This window comes from Miscanthus floridulus, chromosome 2 (assembly GCF_019320115.1).
Source record: "Miscanthus floridulus cultivar M001 chromosome 2, ASM1932011v1, whole genome shotgun sequence".
NCBI classification, from domain to species: Eukaryota; Viridiplantae; Streptophyta; class Magnoliopsida; order Poales; family Poaceae; genus Miscanthus; species Miscanthus floridulus.
Genome location: NC_089581.1, coordinates 60,857,940 through 60,875,914, shown reverse-complemented (window position 1 = coordinate 60,875,914; position 17,975 = coordinate 60,857,940). Strand labels below are relative to the sequence as shown.

Here is a 17,975-nt window from a genome sequence, read left to right as displayed (position 1 = left end):
TTAAAGAGTGAAAAGATATACTAAGAGAATCTCCAAGAGACTCTTTGTATCCTTATTGAATGCTAGGAATATAGATTTAGGCAAAAAACTATCCTCCAACAACTTTTCTAAATGATCATCCAAATATAGTCATCTTCTATTTCGGATTTTTCGCTAGCCAAAAATAGAAGATGAGAATGACTCTCTAAAGTGTGCATGAGATCTCGAAAAACTATTGGAGAGTGAAAAGATGTAGAAAACGATTTTCATGCAAATGACTTTTCAATTGACAATTTAGAGAGCGAGATTTAGAAAGTCTTTTGGAGATGTTCTAAGCGATTTTTATATAAATGACTTTTCATATGATGATTTAGAGAGTAAAGTTTAGAAATGTTCTTGAAGATGCTTGGAGTACTTAGCTAGCTAATTTTTAGTGGTAAAGGATCCCAACAAGATCTTAACCCAAGACTATCGGGACGCAATAGCATGCATGCATGCACGTCGGGGTGCCGGTCAGGCTCCAATTCGGACGCGCGCACGCTGATGATTCATTTGAGGCTGCCGAACACGTCTCTTCGCTTTTCCTCGCACACGCCTTTACGTCGTGCAGGAATTTCAAGGGCGATGTCCGATGTTACGCGTCGTTTGGGCGGATTCCATGAGATCTTTCCTATAATAATAAGATAAATCTTCAGCAATTGATCCGAGTTCTGGCTCCATTCGCTGGTCTAAATTTTGACTGAAATTGACCAAAAAAAATATTTTAACTAAATTATTGTAAGAAAAAAATACTGTTCCAGCTACCGAATATAGGATAAGTCAAATGGGGCCAATCGCGATTGCACCGTTGGTTGGCGGGGGCGGTGGTGCGGCGGTGCAAAGACGGCAACACAGTCATCATAAATTAAATGTGCATGGCTATCTTTTCTTGTCTGGGACGGAAATGGGAAAATACTGTGCGATGCTGTTTCAATTCGATCTCACGACGAAGGAAGGAATCAAAGGGGTAAAATAAAACGTGTGTAGATAGATGGAGGTGTTTGAGTGTCTTGGTTTGCCAAACATAACTAGCATTACATGTCTAGTAATTTGGAACATCGTAAATGTGTCGGTAGGGGCATGTTCGGCAGGACTAAAAAATAAACTAAAATACAGTTTTAAGTGATTGTTGTGAGGAAAAATACTGTTCTACTTGATACTGTTCACGTGAACAGTACTTTCCTGAGTTGGCTGCCCAGCCACCAGCCAGCCGAACGGTCTCAGGAATTCTTTTTCCCCTACCCTCATACCATACCAGACATATGAAAATAAATAGGAGTATCTACCTACTAGACATATATCTACAAAATTTATGTGCGCAAGCTTCAACCTGTCATCACTCATCAGTCTCACGTCGACTTGGTTCCCGCCATCTGGTCGACTCATCGGACAAAATAGATGAATTGCCATTATTCGGGAAAAAAAAGTGATGACTATTCAGAGCAGAAAAAAAAACTAAGAAGATGAAGAAGCAAAGGGTTCATTTACCACCTCAAAATAAACCCTTTCCTCAAAACCCAAAATGGTTGGGGAATTCTTCGCTCGCATATAACGCCTTCACCAAATCAAACGACCCGACTCTTTCCCGCAGATATCCGCAAACCGTCAGAGTCACCAGAGCCCTCGTTTTCCACCGAAAATTCCGAGGCACGCACGCATCACGGTCTCTCCCCCCCTCTCTCCTTCGTTTCATCGTTTGCGTCATCCTCTTCCTCTCCTCTCTCCTCTGATTGTGCAAAGGAGGGAGAGAGAGAGCGCGCGCGCGCAGGCAGAACAAATAACAGCCAAGCCAGCGGAAGCAACAGCTCACCCATCGGCGAGAAACAAAGAGAAGAAAAAGCACGGCAGGGGCCCACCGCCGGCGGGACCCACGCGGGCAGACGGCCCTCCGCCCCGTCCTACTACTCGCTCTGGGCGGGCCTCTGGCCACCCCTGCCTGCCTGCGCTCAATTCAATTCGACTGCGGAGAACAAAACAAACAAAAGCGCAGCGCAGGGAGAAGGTGCCCCGCGGCCGCAAGCCATGCCAATCCCAAGCGACGCGACGCGGAGGCGGAGCCGAGGCGCTCGCGCTGCTGCGGGCTCGTCGTCCTTGGCGAGAGGAGGGGGGCCCGGCCCGGGGGGTCGAATTCGGCGGGGGAGCCAGCGCGGTGGGGCGAATGGCTGGCGGGGCGGAGGTAGCGGTCGTGGAGGACACGGCGGCGGTGGGGGCGCCGACTGCGACGGCGACGCCGCCGCCTGACGTGGCTGCCGCGGCCGGTGGTGGCGGGGAGGAGGGGATGCGGATGGAGGGCTGGCTGTACCTGATCCGATCCAACCGGTTCGGGCTGCAGTACTCGCGCAAGCGCTACTTCGTGCTCGAGGACGCCACGCTCCGCTGCTTCAAGTCCGCGCCATCCTCCAAGCGCGAGGTAACGTAACGCACGCCTCGTCTCCATGTACCAGTGGTTTTCTCCTCTGTATTGGCGGGGGGGAATCGCCTTGATTTTTCCTCGCATTTTGTGGGTTGGTTGGTGGGGATCCTGGGCGTTTGTCCGTTCCGTGAACGCAATCGCTCGATCGGCTCTGACGCTTTCCTCCACCGTCCTGGTGATCTGTTCTGGTGCTCGAATGGAATCGGGATGTTAATTCTGATGAGAAGTTGATTTGGGGTTGGTTTCTGTTCGTTACACGGCCGTTGGGTTGTTATAAATGCATGCGAATTATGTAGGTAGGTGAATTGCATCGCGTGCCTGCCGCTGTTTGTTCCTCCTCTGTTCGGATTATATTCGGGATTAATGGCACTCCAAAAGTAGGAAGCAATGATTCGATGCCCTGACCCGGAATGGCACTAGAACAGTGGTCCCATACCCAGTTTGGACTGTTTGAAGCCAAGTCTTGTCCAAGGCTCTTTTATCGGGACAATGGTTGCTGAGACAACTAGGGCGTGTTTGCGCACCTGGACCAGCATGGCATAGCCAGCCCAAACGGACCAGGCGTGGGCAGGCCTGCCCCAACTTGCTGCAACGCAAGCTTGTTTGCGCACCTGTACCGATTCAGCCCGGCCCAGGCGAGCTGGTGTTTGTGACCCAATACTCAGCCGGGCTCAAACGCCAACCGCCACCAACTGCCGAGCACAGATTGTGTTTGCCAGCTGCTGTGCTCGGCCTGGCCCAAAGAGAAGGAAGAACATCATGATCAATAGAGAAGCAAACACTTTGAATGAAAATATACAAAAGACATAGGCCTCAGACTAATTCCATTTAATCAACACATACATTGCCGGCTACATTGCATAATCAAAGAAGCAAATTAAGAACAGTAGCAGAATTAAGTAGTTTGGCAAGCCGAGAAGGGCAACAAGTTAACAGAAAAGAGAGTACATGAATCAAAGTGGACATGTAGCCAGCTAATGCAGTCATCCTATTGTGTCATCATCGGCCTAATTAAAACAACAGCTTGTGGCACATGAACAGCTTGAGTGACAGACCAACTACAACCATAAACAAGATCAAGATGACTAGCATTTTTGCAACAGCCTTGCAGCCCAGGTGAATGAGGATAGATTTCAGAACCTTGAGCTGTCACCAGTTCATAGGGATGCTGATGCATCCCCATGAGGGGCATCAATTGGTAACAGCAAGGGTTCTTGAGGTACCCTTGCATTAAAATCTCTAAGAGCATCATCATAGTTGTTGTACTTCTGATAGATAGCCCCTTCTTCCCTAAGCACTTGCTTAGCACACTCATACCATGTAAAATAAATCATCAGGTTTCTTCCCTTCAAAGACCACATAGCAAGGAGGCATTCTCTGAAACCAACCAAATGTAGAACATGTAAGTGGTCTGAATGACATGCCTCAGTCGACCATTCAGTTTGAATGATGGTGAACATCATCGGCTACTTGATAAAAAAATTAGCCTCAGCTTAGTAGTTTGGTGGTTTTTTTCCTTGTTTAGTCATTGGTGGCTACCAAGAATTGTAAGAACCAAATAAAGAGGCAAATAAACAACAGTTGCACTCACTGCCATACAGACCTTTTGATCAGTTGCACTCACTGCCATCAGCCATCACAAGAGGATGTTGTTGCTATGGAGTACAACTGAGCATAAGTGTAGAATGGAAGGATAGGCAAATAAAGAACAAAGCACAACAACAAAACCATCAAAACAAGAATAAGGTAGCCACCTCATGTTTGTTTTATGCATCATAGGCCTTTAAATCCCACAGTTACCACCAGGGCATAAACAACACAAATAGGCAACTAGTTATCAAATAAAAAGTAGCCAACAGAGGCTACAAATAAGTTTCTTACAATACCAAGTTCAGCCCAACAGCCAAGGGCTCAAATGTTCCCTAAATCCTTGCCTATTGTTAGCCACCCTCCTAGGCAAACTACACCATCAAGGTCAGGTGTCAAAAGAACAAGCAAACTGCACATAAAAGCTCCTGTTGTCAAAAGAAGAGAGAGTGAGTGAGGGGGGTGGAGGAACTATACATCTCTACAGTCAACCCCCTCCTGGCCTTCTAGCCCTTCATGTGTAGTGGAACTACACATAGTAGTTTTTGGCCAGGAAGGTCCTAAGCCAAAGGGCCCTGTGGGCATCACTCATGTTCACAAAGCCCCTACCTTGGGCCTTGTTGTCCAGGAGGAAGGTGTAGGCAACAATAAGTGCCTCCTCACTGAAGCCAGGCATCTCCATCACAGCAAGGTATAGATTGGCATCAACATGGGCAGGTCCAGTCTCCCTAAGAGCATTGGCCACATTGTTCACATCATCTGACATGTTAGTCAACATGAGCATCTCCTCCTCAGAGAAGTTCCCTCTCTTCCTCTTTGGGCCAGCAGCTGAGGAGGTAGGAAGCAGTTCAGTGGCCTTGCTATCCCCTCCCTGTTCACTAGGAACTATGGTGTGGGTCAAAGGAGGACCATCAGCCTTGGCACCAACACTGTCAGCCTGGTTCTGCCCTAAGGCTTCACCAGACCCAAGTGCAAACTTGCCTGTGGCCATGGCATTAGCAAAGATAGCCTCCATCTCAGTGTAGAACCTAATAGGGCAGTTAAGAAACTCTACATCTTTAGGATGGTCCTGCAGAGTTGGGCAAATGTAGTTTAAGAAAGGCAAATGTAGGTAGTCAAGGCAAAGACGAGATCAAACTGCTACCTTGCAGTGGCCAAGGTAGTGCTCTTGCTCAAGCATGATAGCATGAGCCTGGTCATCCCAAAGAGCACCACTAAGGTCCTTCAACTTGCTCACCCTAGCCCATTTCTGCCTCCACTTCCTCAAGTGGTTGTACACTTGAGTTGGGCTAACAACCTCCCCACAGAACAGCTTGAGGGCTTTGGCCACAGAATTCACATCTTTGTCCTTGAAAACCTTGTTAGGCCTACTACCATCACTAACAAGGGCAGCCATCCTCCTTAGCACAAAGCCAGAGGTGGTGTTGGTCCACCTCATTGCCCTCACAGCCCCATTCCCAGCCACAGGAGCAGCAACATCAATAGGGTTTGCTGCACCTAGAGTAGCACCAGCACCAGCACCAGCTGCAACAGGGGCAGCAGCACTAGCACCAGCACCAGCTACAACAGGGGCAGAACCACCATTGATGAGCTGCTCCATCACTAAAGTACCAGCAACAAACCCACCCTCAAATGCACCTGAATCCATCCTAGGACTGGCATATAATGAAATCAATAATAGAATTAGTCAAGAATAGACGGACAACAATATTAACAGTTGTATGAATAAACAACAGACTGACAGATCATGAAGAACAGAATAATTCAAGAATAGACTGACAGTAAGATTAACAACAACAGAATGAATGAAGCATAAAATTGGTCTCAGCTTTGTCCACCAAATTATTACATCACCATGACACACACATGAGTTCCATAGCAGGGTACAGAAGCTAAATTCAAGAACATATTACATCAAATAGTGTTTGTTCCCCTCCCTTCCCACATAGCATTGCAAATGGTATCCCTTATTTTAGCCATGTCAACAGAGTCTTGGTCCAGATGGGCTGGGGGTAGGTTGGTTGGATCAGCAGAAGTAGTGAAACCTTCCTCATCAAGCACTACTTCATCAATGCCAAAACCTAGGATCCAGTTATGCAAAATGGCACAGGCAACTACAAGCTTCACTTGTGTCCTATACTTGTGGAAGGGTTTGTTGTCCAAGATCCTAAACCTGCCCTTCAGTGCACCTATAGCCCTCTTCACAGTCACTCTAAGTGATGAGTGCCTAAGGTTGTAGAGCTCCCTTGCATTGGTGGGCCTATTCCTTGGGCCATACTCAGACAAATGGTACCTAACCCCCTCTGTAGAGAGGTAGGAAACCATTTTTGCATGCATACCCAGCATCTACCAAGAACATTTTACCTACACAAGACATCTACTAGTGAGAGTGTGTGTTAATAGGCCATGGAATATGTAATTAGTGTTGGTGTGCAATTACCTTCTGGCAAACTCAAGCCATCTTCCCTGGCTACAGCATCTAGCCAAAACAGTTGCATCATGGGCTAGAGCCCTCCCTAGCCAGCCAGGACATAAGTGAATTTCAGATCATCAATTCACAGCTACCATCACATTTTGGGTGGGATCCTTTTTCCTACCCCTAAAAGCTTGTTGCATGCGCCTAGGAACCCTTGCTAGGAAATGAGTGCCATCTATAAAGCCAATGACATCCTAAAAAGCATGGGTCAGGTCATTGCAACAGGTCTAATGTAACTAATGAACCCAGGGTATACAATTACCTTAAAATATGGATTCCATGTATGGCTTCCAAGAATCTTTGGGTGAGTGGTAGTGCTAGCTGGCTTTATCATTTCATTCCTAAGCTCACCCACAGCATACAACACCTGATGGAAGTGCTTATGGACAGTTTGGATGGACCTCCTAAAGGACTGGTGGACAACCCTAAATCTTTGGTTGTGCCCTACAACATGTAAAAACATGGCAACCTGCTCTTCTACTGACACCCCCTCCCTATCAGTGACAAAACTCCTCTCTCTAAAAGTTCTCACTAACTTAAAAAAAGCAGCTCTCTTCATCCTAATCATAGAAATACACTCTGAATCAGTGGAATTGTATATCATTCTCAGTGTTCTCTGTCTGTGCTGTTCATTTTCATCCCTAATCAGGGCCTAGTGCTATAGGATCAAGGCAGTGGGGTTTCAGGTTCAGGGGTTTTCCTTTTCAGCCTAGTGGATACAAAGGAAACCATAACAACAGTCAAGGCAGCTGCCTTCCTACACAGCATGTCACGGCTCAAAGACAGATCCATCTACAAGCATGTAAAAATGTAACATGATTTCAGCTTAATGTACCCTGCTAGGCATCAACATGAATGTGAAATGAATGCATATGAACAAAAGCACGACTGCATCTTGTATGTGATGCCTCCCAGTGCTAAATTTGGAACAACATCATCGACCAATGATGGAACAAAAAACTCAGAGCAATAGTAATCAGAAACAGATCAACATCCCTAACAGATCAAGAACAGCAAGGTACAAGTAACACTAACAACTGCATCAAACAGTTATGAACAGCAAGGTACAATACTAATCTGAAACAGATCAACAACCCTAACAGATCACGATCCCAACAGATCAAGAACAGCAAGGTACAAGTAACCCTAATAGGAGCATGAAGCAGTTATAACAAGTATGAAACCCTAACAGATCATGAACAAGCAACGAACAAGAAACCCTAAGAACTTCAAGAAGCACCACAAAAAAGAAGATTGGGGTCGATTTCACCTTGGCTCGGGGTCCAAACAACGGAGAGGAGGCAGATCTGGAAGTAGAGGATGCAGATCGGGAAGAAGACGAAGCAGATGCGGACGGAGAAGAAGAGGAACACCGCCGCCACGGAGTCCCAGCAGCAGCCGGAGCAGGGACACGGCGAAGAACCTTGGCGCCGGTGACCGAACCCACAACCAGCCGGAGGTCGCCGCCGCCGCCACGCACCACCACTCACCGCCGGTCTCTCACGAGGGAGGTGGAAGAGCAAGCATCGAGTGGAAGGAGAGAGTGGAGAGTGGGAACCCGTATATAAAGGCCGGCGAAATCGCCGCCATTTCGCTTCGCGTGCGGTGGCCAGAGCGGGAGCAGAGAGCGGGGACGCGCGCAAAGAAGTTTCCCCTTCCCACCAGAGCCCGCGCGAGCCACCCCGCCGCCGCCCAAAATCGCCTGCGTGCGCCGCCACGAGCTCGGCTCCAAAGAAACGAGGGTTTTGGTCGTTTTCAGAGAGCCAGGTGGAGAGGTCGTTTTTGGCTCTGGGAAGCCAGGCTCGCTTGCGGGCCACGACCACAAACATGGCAAGTTGCAGCCCACGGGCGCAGCCGGGCCTCCGAGCCAGGGTCGCAAACGCGCCCCTAGTGTCATGGTTCGTACCTTCACGCAACGTGTTAAGATTTAGGAGGAAAAAAAAAAGTGTTGTTCAATTCAATTATCAGGATGTTGAAATCAGGGTCGCTGTTGTGTGAAATCAAACTAATGGTACTTAACATTTGAAGTTGAAAGGTTGCATTCATTGAACTCTATACTGCCTCTGTCTGAGTCTTGAGTGGCTTCCATATAGGGAACACGCATGCTGTCCCTTCTGAAGGATATGGCATCTGTACTACTTTGTTTTGGCTCTCCACATACGCGATTGCAGAATCCTGCATTGATTCTCAGTTTGTTACTCAATGTTTAGGCAATTAGGAAGAGAGCAAGGGATTATGATTATTACAGCATGCTGACTTGGCAATATAAACTAGATCACTGGGATAAATGCTGATCGTCTATGTGCTACTCCGAGCTTAAATTGGACTAGGAATATTTGAAGCTATCTATTGGCTACATTCAATTCTTGAATGAAACTTTGGTTTTCCAATTCTATGTCCTTTTGAACCATGACACAGTTTCCTTTTTCTCTGTTTCGGGTGCAGGATCCTGTTAGAAGTGCAATAATTGACTCTTGTATTCATGTGACAGACAATGGCAGAGAAAGTTTACATAGGAGTGTAAGACCTATTCTTTTTTTGTTACTTTATATAAGGCTTATGCAAACACTATCTTAAGCATTTTCCTCATCTTTTATTTGACAGGACTTTTACATATTCACACTTCATAATGCTTCCAATCATTATGATCAACTTAAGGTAAGGAGTAATGTTCGACTCCCTTCATTGGACAGCTTGTATTGCTCTGCTTGGTTTGTGATAGTAAGATTTCCCTTTGTCTGTTCACCAATGTTTTCAAGTTGGGTGCAAGAAGTTCAGAAGAAGCAGCTAGGTGGATCAGGTGCTTAATGGAGTCTGCCTTAAAGGTTGGAGTTTTGCTTATTTTATTGTTCCACTTGCTATCATATTGTTCCATAAAACGCTCACATGTTTTCCATTCTGTTAGCAGTCCCCTAGAAAAGATGAGCACATTGTTGCTTGTTCACACAGAAGATGGCAGGCTTTCAGGTACCTGCAGATCACACTTGGTTTTGTAATTTATTCAGCATATGAACTGGAAGCAGTGTTATAAAAAGCTAGTTGAGTTGTGGGATTGCTTAGTTGACGGATTGTTGTAACAGTGACTGCGGGAACATTCACATAATTAAGTTAGTTTTATGTTGCTTTGGCTTGATCAGTTTTTCTTTGGTAGTTGCGGTTCAAAATTTATGCAGATTAAAGTGTAAAGGATGTTATCTGATGGTTGAGATACATTGGTCTTAGGAATCAGGAATATTAATAACATAAGACTTGTTTTGTGTATGCTATAAATTCTTGTTAATGCCTGAAAACAACCATAAATATGGTGATGTGTCATGCTGTCCCTTTTTCTGCAAGGTAGGGATATGCTATTATGCTGAACACAAATCATTGTTAGGGTGGTGCAATCGCCATGACATCTTTTTGTTTCAATTGATACTTGGAGAAGATGTTTATGATGATTAAAAGGGATGCGATGCAGAGCTATAGTTTTGATTATCCTGATTTGCTTCTTGTTAAACCCTTGTCCAGTTGGAGTGGCTATTGTGGCTCAAGTTGGGTAGAGGTGTGTTATACTCACACTCAAATCCTACAGTTAGTAGCTGCATATAATGTCATGTGGGCCATGCATAGTAACTTTAGATTTTTTTCCCATGTGAAGGAAGGCTGAATCCAAATGAGTTGCTATGCATCTATAGCTTGTCCCAGGGCAGGGTGCTAATTGAATTTTAGACCTCGGAAATGGATGTAGCACCAAGGGGGTGGTTCCTGAGTCTTAGGGCGTGTTTGGGACTGCGGTGCGGTATCGCGACCGCGGCCTCCAGCTCGTGGCACAGAAAACGTGAGCGGTAGTTCATTCTCACGGTTTCTGTGTCTTGCGCAGTTAAAAGAATCATCGATACCGTGACGCGTTTGGAGGCTGAGTGTTAAGCAAACTCCCAACCCTAATATGTTACACTTGAACATATGTCTTGGTCTGACTGAGTTTGACTGATTGCCTGTAGGATGCTAGCCACTGCAATTATTTGCTCTATGTGATGTTATAAGTATTTTTGGGTAGAAATGGCATTATAATTTGTATATTCATAATTTATGTAATAGTATATGTAGCTTCTCTATTTGTCTAATTGGCTACTATGGCATTGCAGGTTGAGCCGCCGCAATAGCTGCATGCACTCAATAGGTAACTTATATAGTTTTCAGTTGAATGAGTAATTTTAGTAAAATCATCAATGTTTGTAGAAGTAACAGATTTCTTGTGCTCTTTAATGCCACACTGTTCTTATTTTCTCTTTGTGTGAAAATTTTATCAGATTGGACTTTATTTTCATCTGCTCATAACGATCCAATGGCATCTGATGTTATTGCACCTTCTCCATGGACAATATTTGGCTGTAAAAATGGTAATGATATAGATTTCTTTGTTTCCATCAATGAAATTTCTGCTAAAATCCAATTTACTTGCTTTAGGTTTACGTTTGTTTACTGAGGAAAACGATGGTGGCTCTCGTGGGAAGGTATATCTTATTCTCAGCAATGCATTGTGCATGCGTATGGATGTATTGTTAAATTCACAATAGTTTGCTTGTTTCCTCAGTATTGGGATGATCATCCGGCTATAATGGCAGTTGGTGTGGTTGATGCGAATTCTGAGGCTGTCTTCCAGACTCTAATGTCCCTTGGCCAATCAAGATCTGAGTAAGACAGTTGTTCCCATGCTCAAGCTTTTGATTTATGAAAAAAAATTGCAGTACATTTTGTCAATATGCGTAAAAGCATTAGTATGCACTTCTGGTATTCACATGCCCATAACACAACTTACGCTGGAAGTTGATGATTTGCTGCTTACAGAAAATATGAAAAAAAAAAAAAAAAACTGTATCGAGGTGACTGTTGGATGTATGCAATAGGAATTAAGCTTGCGACTTCACTGAATTCTTCTGCCTTGTGAAAGAAGAAAATGAACTTTCACCTCATCAACTTAAAGCTTCTTTAATGCACCTATTCCGCTGAATTGCATTCTAGTTTTATTTCTTAAAAATCGTGTTGACACATTGTTTATGCATGCCCACAGTGTGTCTTTCCTGATTCATATGAGGTATTAAACTCTGTACAACAAGGACAATACTCCCATAGAACACAAGGACTCAAAGTTAACCTTCTGCCATGTTCCACCCGTCCAAACAAGCTAGAGGATTGGAAGTCCTAAAGACCTAAACCAGCTGGTCTGTCTTCTCTGGCTCTCTGTATACTCCTTCCACGCTTTCCTCTGCCACCACCCAGATAGACAAAATCAAATGTGGATCTGGCATGATCCAAGTCACTTCAGGGAGGGGCTTGGGTACAAGGCTGCTACTGGCCATGGCCAGAGCGGCACAACCCCGTCATTGCTAATCTCCTTGTGCCAAGCTACAAGTTGCCGTGTTCTACCGTTTCTGCCAGCTACTTCCTCTGCTTTTAGAAACACTTCCCTTTTGAGAGTTTGGACCCTATACCACACTAGACATAGGAAGACCATAGGTTTGTCCTCTCCTCCTAGAGAGTAGAGATACATCAGCCCTTTGAGGAACTTGCCCTCCTTAACCTCCATTTCCAGTGGCAACATGGCAGCACCAGCATTGCAAATGGTGAGTGTCCTGGGACAACTTTTCAGATTCCCAGCAGTATCTCTGTGTATTGCTCAGTGACCACGGTACTACTGCTTCTTGACACCAACTTGTTAGTTATCATTTCTGGCATATCGGAATAAGTTTAGTAGATAGCAAGCAAAGAAATTTGCTGGAAACTTTGAGCCCCCCCACCCCCACCGCGCGCGCGCAAAAAAAAAGTACATCCTCTGGTCTAAATTACTATAGCTTTTGTTTCTCCAAAGCTTACGTGATGTATCTAGAGGGAATGAGTACATTGCTTTTTACATAGTTTGTCCCTGTTGATACTCACCTAGCTTTCTAAAAGTGGTACCAACAAGCAACAAATAGGTGGCGGCTTAAACAACTTCCTAAACTAGCATCTATTCTAAACCTGAGATTATTAGTGTTACACTCAAACTTGGCATTAACAGTTCATGTGTACTAGCTAAAGTAGAGAAACTCGTCGAGAACCTGTATTTTGTTCTTAATAAAATGCCACCTAGTTCCTCCTGGATGGCTCTAGTTTTTTTAGACTGTTAGTTATATTTCCAATGTGTTTAGTTAACTACCTGCTCTACTGTTCTCTCAGTAATAAACTCAAGGCCAGATGACAATGATTTGCATACGCCTGACTTAATTTTTTTTTTTTCAACCAAATAATAGCTGAGATCATTTTTTAGATGGGACTTCTGTTTGCGGGAAGGAAAGGTGGTCGAGCATCTTGATGGGCATACAGACATAATCCACAAGAAATTAAGAGGCGACTGGTTACCATGGTCTGTTGCTGGATTGATTATCCTGCTATTTTTATATGCATGATTTGTTATTAAGTTGTAATTGTATTATATTTAGTTTTCAGGGGAATGAGAAAGAGAGATCTATTACTTAGACGATATTGGAGGCGAGAAGATGATGGAACTTACGGTACTATTGTTTGACAAAAAGTGATATATATATTTCATTTGTAGTTATCTAGATTTGACACTTATCTTGAATTTTCAGTAATTCTATACCACTCTGTTTTCCACTGCAAATGTCGTCCTGAGAGAGGCTACATCCGTGCATGTCTTAAAAGTAATGTATGCTTTACTTTCAGTCAAAACTTCTGTGGGAACTAAACTTGCTATTGTATTTGCTTACACTTAATTGATATGTGCCTTTTTGAATATTTAGGTGGAGGTTATGTAATATCACCAGTCAATCAAGGAAGACAATCAGTTGTAAAGCACATGCTTGCCATAGATTGGAAATTCTGGAAGTCTTATCTGTTTACATCATCTGCCAAATATAGCACTATACGAATGCTAGGCAGAGTAGCAGGTATGTCTTGTATTACGTCAATACATCTTTGCCTGATGCAACCATGAAATTTCTCTTTTTGCAAATTTCGATAATACTCTGCGAACTTACATTTTTTCAGCACTACGAGAATTCTTCCGAGCAAAAAATGGTAATTGTGCTTGCATGGAGTTCTCATCTGGTGAGTTGACCAGGGACATGGGACTACCACAAGGTGAAAATCAGCGAATAAATTTGGAAATTCAGCAAGAAAATGAGAACAGAAGACTTGAGGGTCCTACTGAAGGATCAATGGGTGGTTCTAACAGGCACTTAAGCAGTACCAGTTCCTTTGTTCAACTTAATGATGCGGCAGACGAGTTCTTTGATGTGCCAGATGAATCAGAATATGATCAGAGGGAAGTTATGTTTCCTTCTGATGAGAGCACACATGCTTCGGTGAGTTCATTGTATTTGCATGATCAAAGTACCATGCTAATAACTTACCATTGTTCTTATTCACAAAGTCAGTTCTTCTACATCACATCTTCTGTGGTCATAGTACAGATGTGAGCCTGTGGTACTATTTATCTTCTGGTCATAGTAAAGATGTGTCTGTGTGGTTTATATCAATATGCCGACGACCTATTTTTTCCCCTTGAAAATTCTGTGACATTCAAATTTAGAGACAAAATAATGTTGAATGACCCATAAAAAAAAGTTCGCTCTGAATATTCAGCTTACATTGAGTGTGCTTGCAGCCCTCTTAGTACATACTATATAGCTTCTACATTTTCAACAATTAAAATAAGAGTTGAGCATACTGATGTGTCCATGCTTGAAAAAGTGGAACCTTTTATGTCAGAACAGTGAACTGTGAGCAGCAACTTAATTACAAAGAATGGCATTACTTAACAGGACATACAAAGTTGTAACTATTTTTACATGTCATTTCTAATGTTTTGGCATTTCTTCTGCAGGATCAGCGCCATGCTAAATTGTCCACAGCTGCTGTTTTTGTAAAAAGGTTGCATGATCTTGCAGGTGTGTTACAGTTACTGCCCAATGACCAATGTTTTTTTTTCTTTTGTTCTAGTTTTGATCTTTCCTCTCCTCCTTTTCCTCTATTTTAGTCCAGAAAAAAGGATACGTTGACTTACAGGGAGCTGCAGATGCTGATAATGGGCCATGTTGCTATGGATATACTCTTCCCAAAGATTCGAGTTATACAGTACCTTCTACTTGGGCAACGACAGATCCTACGACATTCTTAATCCGGGGAGAGACTTATTTGCACGATCGTCTAAAGGTTGCTTGATATGCTGCAAAGATCAAATCCTGAAAAAAAAAATTAAATATCTTAGTTAGGTGCAAAACAACCTGAACCTCTTTGGTAGTGGATTACTGTGGGGAAGGGCACCTTACAGGATAATTGTCACTAGCCATGTTATCGCTACTGCTACCTTTTCGAAAAGTAGACTGTAGGGAAACACTGCGGTTCAATATAAATCCTAAATGGTTGGTTGAAGTTACCATAATGATGCTGATACAACTTACGTGTAACTTTGACAGATCAAGGCAAATAGTACCCTGATGCAAATGGTAGGTGCTGATTGGATAAAGTCTGATAAGCGTGAGGATGATCTAGCTGGTCGCCCTGGGGGACTAGTCCAGGTATCTTATGCTAAAGCCAGTAATTTTGTTTCATCAGCAGTAATGAAGATATTTACCAATAGCTTTTATGTAGAAATGCGCAGCACAAGGAGGCACCAATTTCTTCTTCATTGTAAACATACAGGTGAGATATTTTGTGGTGTATATATGGGTTGATACTTCATATGTCACATGCTGTATAACGATTTAATTCCTTGCTTATAATCGGATGGATACAGGTTCCTGGTTCAACCACATACAGCTTAGCTTTGTATTATATGATGGATACACCATTAGAAAAGGTCCCTCTGCTTGAAAGATTTGTAAATGGAGATGATGCATTCAGAAACTCAAGGTTCAAGCTCATCCCTTACATCTCAAAGGTTTGTTTTGCACTTTGAGCCTTATTTGATTTGTTTTAAGCTGTACTCAGTAAACTGTCGATGTCTTATGTTTGGAATGTGTGTCCATTTAGGGATCTTGGATTGTTAAACAGAGTGTTGGCAAGAAAGCTTGCTTGATTGGACAAGCATTAGAAATCAATTATTTCCGTGGAAACAACTATTTGGAGGTAAGCTATAAGCATGTCATATTAGCTTCTCTTGTTGCATTATTATTTATCATCCCAATGCAGCCTTGAAGTGTGCCTTTTTTTTTAACCCAATTGAATTGTGCTTTTCGTTCCTACTGGATTTGGAGCCGTTAATTTGACTTGTTATGTTTATATTTCTCCCTGCATAGTATACAACGGCAAAAGTAATGTCTGCTTCAATTTCTTTTACCACTACTATATCTTCTTTTTTGATAAGGACAACAAATATTCTGGAGGTTGCTTTTGACTTGTTACATATCTGTTGGATTTTAACTTACTTTTCTGACAACGTTGCATGTTACGACATAAATATATGTTCTCTGTGATCCCAGAAGCTATATTCAGCTTTGCCTGTAATTTTCCAGCTTGGAGTTGATATAGGTTCATCAACAGTGGCACGAGGTGTCGTGAGCCTAGTGCTTGGCTACTTGAACAATCTGGTGATTGAAATGGCCTTCTTGGTACAGGTAACCGATCGTGCATCTAGCTAATTCACAAAACGCCTGTTCACATGAAAATTGCCTTGAGGTTGAGCATACATCCGTAGAGATCACAGAAGATTTATGCTTCTTTCTCACTCTCATAGTACATGCTTTAATTTCATGATTTGCCTCATGCAGGGCAACACATATGAAGAACTCCCAGAATTCCTCCTAGGTACCTGCCGACTGAATTACCTGGATGCCTCCAAGGCAGTATCAATAGACGAATGCTAGAAGGACCCCAACTGACCTCATTCTTTTTGAAGACAGGACATCACAGCCTGTTCACTTGGTCGTAAATGATCGTAAATTTCCAGCCAGAATAGTATTTTTCTCTCACACCAAACCAGCCAACAATAATAATCCACGATCGTATACGATCGTTTCGGACCTAGCCGAACATGCTGCAAATCAAAAGACCAAAAAGCTGAATCCATTCCTTGCTGCCGACACAATCGGCAGCCCCAGATGCTCCTTGTATTGCCCCCGCCAAAAGTGGGGGATCCACTGCAGACGTTGTACATTCTCCTCTCGCCGACTGCTCAGGTATTGTGTTGTAATGATGATAGCAATCCATGATAAAAGGCCCCTCATTCTTTGGCATCTTATCACCACGGAAAAAAAAACGGAAAGAAAAAAGTGTATTCTAATCCTTGTACCAGGGCGTCCCATCTGACCTGAGTGATGTCAGATCGTCGGATCTAACAGCAAGCAACGAGTATTTAGGGCGTGTTTAGTTGCTACCACAAATTCCCAAAAAGTGCTACAGTATCTGTCACATCGAATCTTGCGATACGTGCATGGAGCATTAAATGTAGACGAAAAAAAACTAATTGCACAGTTTGGTTGGAAATTACGAGACGAACGTTTTAAGCCTAATTAGTCCATGATTGAACACTAATTGTCAAATAAAAACGAAAGTGTTACAGTAACCCAAATTTTTAAATTCCCTCAACTAAACACGTGCTTAGTTCGGTGAATTTGGGAATTTGGGTACTGTAGCACTTCCGTTTTTATTTGGCAATTAGTGTTCAATTATGGACTAATTAGGATTAAAACGTTCGTCTCGTAATTTTCAACTAAACTGTGCAATTAGTTTTTTTTATCTATATTTAATGTTCTATGCATGTATCGCAAGATTCGATGTGATGGGTACTGTAGCACTTTTGGGAATTTAGAGTTGGAACTAAACACGCGCAAACCATTAACTATGCATTGACCAGGAGAGCAATGGCTGGAATGATTGTATTTGAGAACTCGCGGTTCCCCCCACATTGAACTGAAAGGGATCCCCAACCAAAATTGCAGTGATCATGGGTGCTCAGATCGCTTGAACCGAAAGCATCATCAAGGAGTGGAGCTTGCATCTATCCCTTGGGTCCTCGCCCCTCTATAAGGACAGCACGCGTTCGGCGCACTGTTTTATGCTAGCGGAGTAGCGGTAGCATCGGCTTTTCGAATGTTCATTGTTCGCCACGCTGTGTGGTGCTGGTGCTTCGGTGCTTGGAGCCGCCGATGTGACGGCTGAACGGTCGGACTCGCTTTTGATGTGCCAGTCGCACTTTTGATCCAACGACGTGTCGGCCGCGTGCATCAGCTCTTCGAATGTTCATTGGTTCTGAGGTTTCGGTCAGCGTGCGAACATGGCACGGGGACGGTGGGGCCACTGAACTGGATCGCGCGATGCACGGGCGCGTGCCGGCCCGGCCCTTCACGTGTGTCCGGTGCAGTGCAACGCAATTAGGGCACCTCTCTAAGGATACCACTGCTTGCTTGTATAAATCCAGATCAGCAAATTGCTGCTATGGAACACCTCTGCTAGCTCATTCAGTTCAGCAAATTGTAATAGAAGAGAGAACGACATTTT

At 43.7% G+C, this 17,975-nt stretch overlaps 1 protein-coding gene across 2 annotated transcripts; it reads left to right on the top strand.

The window, feature by feature from the left end:
• The first annotated feature begins 1,646 nt into the window (after positions 1-1,646).
• LOC136525115 (protein ENHANCED DISEASE RESISTANCE 2-like) lies at positions 1,647-16,762 on the top strand. 2 transcript variants are annotated; one of them, XM_066518138.1, is made up of 22 exons: positions 1,647-2,428; positions 8,940-9,014; positions 9,099-9,152; positions 9,254-9,319; positions 9,400-9,461; positions 10,622-10,656; positions 10,787-10,876; positions 10,944-10,990; positions 11,071-11,171; positions 12,784-12,879; positions 12,963-13,027; positions 13,106-13,177; positions 13,277-13,423; positions 13,524-13,840; positions 14,362-14,425; positions 14,515-14,690; positions 14,954-15,055; positions 15,129-15,179; positions 15,274-15,417; positions 15,510-15,605; positions 15,992-16,093; positions 16,247-16,762. In XM_066518138.1, exons 1-22 carry the CDS (start codon positions 2,177-2,179, stop codon positions 16,340-16,342), a joined length of 2,310 nt encoding a protein of 769 aa, XP_066374235.1. In that variant the 5' UTR covers positions 1,647-2,176; the 3' UTR covers positions 16,343-16,762. The 2 variants fall into 2 exon arrangements, with proteins under 2 accessions (XP_066374235.1, XP_066374237.1); XM_066518140.1 differs by having other exon boundaries at positions 1,650-2,428; positions 9,403-9,461.
• The last annotated feature ends 1,213 nt before the right edge of the window (positions 16,763-17,975 follow it).